The 2,500-nt window shown below is 49.7% G+C and overlaps 1 protein-coding gene across 5 annotated transcripts in view; it reads left to right on the top strand.

Annotated features, from left to right (window-relative positions):
- The window catches only part of NR2F1 (nuclear receptor subfamily 2 group F member 1), an 11,320-nt gene that overhangs the window by 3,086 nt on the left and 5,734 nt on the right, over positions 1-2,500 (top strand). For 3 of the 5 annotated variants that reach the window (XM_071732350.1, XM_071732351.1, XM_071732355.1), the window contains exon 2: positions 1,254-1,781. In XM_071732350.1, the coding sequence (XP_071588451.1) occupies positions 1,254-1,781 (528 nt within the window). Of the gene's footprint in view, positions 202-1,253; positions 1,782-2,500 lie in introns of all 5 variants that reach the window. The other 2 variants (XM_071732353.1, XM_071732354.1) reach the window with 2 other exon arrangements.

The following is a 2,500-nucleotide window of genomic DNA, read 5'->3' on the forward strand; positions in this document are numbered from 1 at the left end:
ACCCAACTTTGGTCAGCTTTTGGGACTCGAAGCATGCTTACGCTCTGCTGTATGGAGATGGTTAATGAATCCAGTGTTTTTGCAGTTGCAAGCTTGTGCATTCACTGTGCAACGCTGACTGCAGGCTTTTGCAGTGGCAACAGCGCACCAAAGATATTAATTACACCGTCCCCCCTTTTTTCCCACCAATGTTTGGCTATTGTAAGTTCGGATCTTTTTTGTTTTTACATCCCCCCCCACCCTTTTCCCTGATAATATTTAATATTTCTCTTCCTTTTAGCTGGGAGAACTTTGCTGGGAGCGGGGTGGGGGGGGGGTTCCTCTATGGAAAGCTGGTTCTGTGTAATAAAGTTAGCAGTGGGAAGCTGGGGGGCTGCGACCTGTTCCAGCCTGAAGGGTAACGACGCGGTATTTTTGAAGGATACGGACGCGTTTGTTCTTAAGAATTATTTTATGCTATTTATTTTTATTATTCAGGGGAAAAAAAAAAATAGACACAGCAGTTCACTTGTAAATCTCAGTGCTACCAGGGCAATCGGCTGGGATCCACAACAGAGCTTGGCTATATTTTTTAACAGCTGGCTCTGATTTTTTTAACCCCACTTTCTCACCACCCGGAGGATTTCTTTGATTTTATTTTATTATTTATTTTTCTTCTTCTTCTCTCTTCTTTTTTTCTTTTTTTATTTTTTTTCTTTTTTTTTTTTTTTTATTTTCTTTCTTTATTTTTTTTGCGTCCGGGGCTGCCTTTTGTTGCCAGAGGGGAGGGGGGGGGCCGGGAGGGGTCTTGTGTGCGGATTTGTCTTGTTGCCTTGGCTTTTATTATTATTATTATTATTTATTATTATTATTTAATCCTTTTTTTTATTCTGTGTTTATTTTGTGAAGCCTGTCTGCACTGGGGCTGGAGGGGGGGGGAGGGTATGTGTTTGGGGGGATGAGGGTGCTTGGCTGCCGCTGGGCTGGGGCTGCCTGAGCAGGGGTCGGGGCCGATGCCGGGGCCGGGGGGGGGGGATGCAGGTCGGCTGCAGCTGCCTGGCTCCTCATGCCTCTGTCTGTCCGTGCCTGTGCGTGTGCCGGGGGCGAGTGGGGGGGTGCGTATTGAGGGGTGGAGGGGTGGCGGGGGGGGGGGGGGGGATGGGGAGGTAGAGAGAAGCCCGGCATTGTCTCCGGCTTGGCTGGCAGCGCTTGCCGGGGCGATGCCTGCGATCCTCCTGGATGCACATTTCCTCTCCTTCTCTCCTTTTTGTCAGCGGTTCAGCGAGGAAGGATGCCGCCCACCCAACCCAACCCCGGCCAGTACGCCCTGACCAACGGAGACCCCCTGAACGGGCACTGCTATCTCTCGGGATACATCTCCCTGCTGCTGCGGGCCGAGCCCTACCCCACCTCCCGCTACGGCAGCCAGTGCATGCAACCCAACAACATCATGGGCATCGAGAACATCTGCGAGCTGGCCGCCCGCTTGCTCTTCAGCGCCGTCGAGTGGGCCCGCAACATCCCCTTCTTCCCCGACCTGCAGATCACCGACCAGGTGGCCTTGCTGCGGCTCACCTGGAGCGAGCTTTTCGTCCTCAATGCTGCCCAGTGCTCCATGCCCCTCCATGTGGCCCCGCTCTTGGCCGCCGCCGGCCTCCACGCATCCCCCATGTCGGCCGACAGAGTCGTCGCCTTCATGGACCACATCCGCATCTTCCAGGAGCAGGTGGAGAAGCTGAAGGCGCTGCACGTCGATTCGGCCGAGTACAGCTGCCTGAAAGCCATCGTTCTCTTCACCTCAGGTGAGAGGGCGGCCTGGGGGCTCGGGGGTGGGGTGGAGGGATGGTGGTGGCGCCGTTTTAAAAAAAAAAAAAAAAACAACAAACCCAAGCAAAAAAAAAAAAAAAAACAGAACCGAAAAATCTGTGGAAAAAAATCTGGGTGGAAAAAAAAAAATCATTAAATATTAATATGTTGGGTTCTTAAAGAAAAAAAAAAAAAAAAAAAAAAAAGAAAGGATGAGGTAGGCCAAGGTTACAGAGCACCCAAGGGGTTATGGCCTGGCCCAGGGATCGACCCTCCCCCCCCCTCAACCCCACTATGTTGGCTTTTTAAACACCCACACACCCCCAAATAATACTAAAAAAAAAAAAAAAGAAATCAAATTAAGTGAAGGCGGTGGAAACATGCATGTTAACAATTTTTCCCTGTGATAGATGGTTCGAATTAACTCGCGGGAAAGTGCATTAGCGTCGCCTTTGAAGTGCTCTGGTCGTAGCCTATAAGAATATAATACGTCTTCTATTATTGTAACCTGCGAGGGAGAAATTTATAAACATCAAAGGCCAACGAGGTGAAGGAAATATAGGAAGTGGAAACAAGGCGAGATAAGAGGCCTGGCAGTGTCATTTTTTAATTATTATTCTAATTATCGACACGATGGGCTAATTGCCACTTTTTTCTGCTTGTTTGTTTTTCCTTTTTTCCACCCCCGACTTCCCCTACCACCACCCCCTTATCT

Source organism: Heliangelus exortis, chromosome Z (genome assembly GCF_036169615.1).
Source record: "Heliangelus exortis chromosome Z, bHelExo1.hap1, whole genome shotgun sequence".
NCBI classification, from domain to species: domain Eukaryota; kingdom Metazoa; phylum Chordata; class Aves; order Apodiformes; family Trochilidae; genus Heliangelus; species Heliangelus exortis.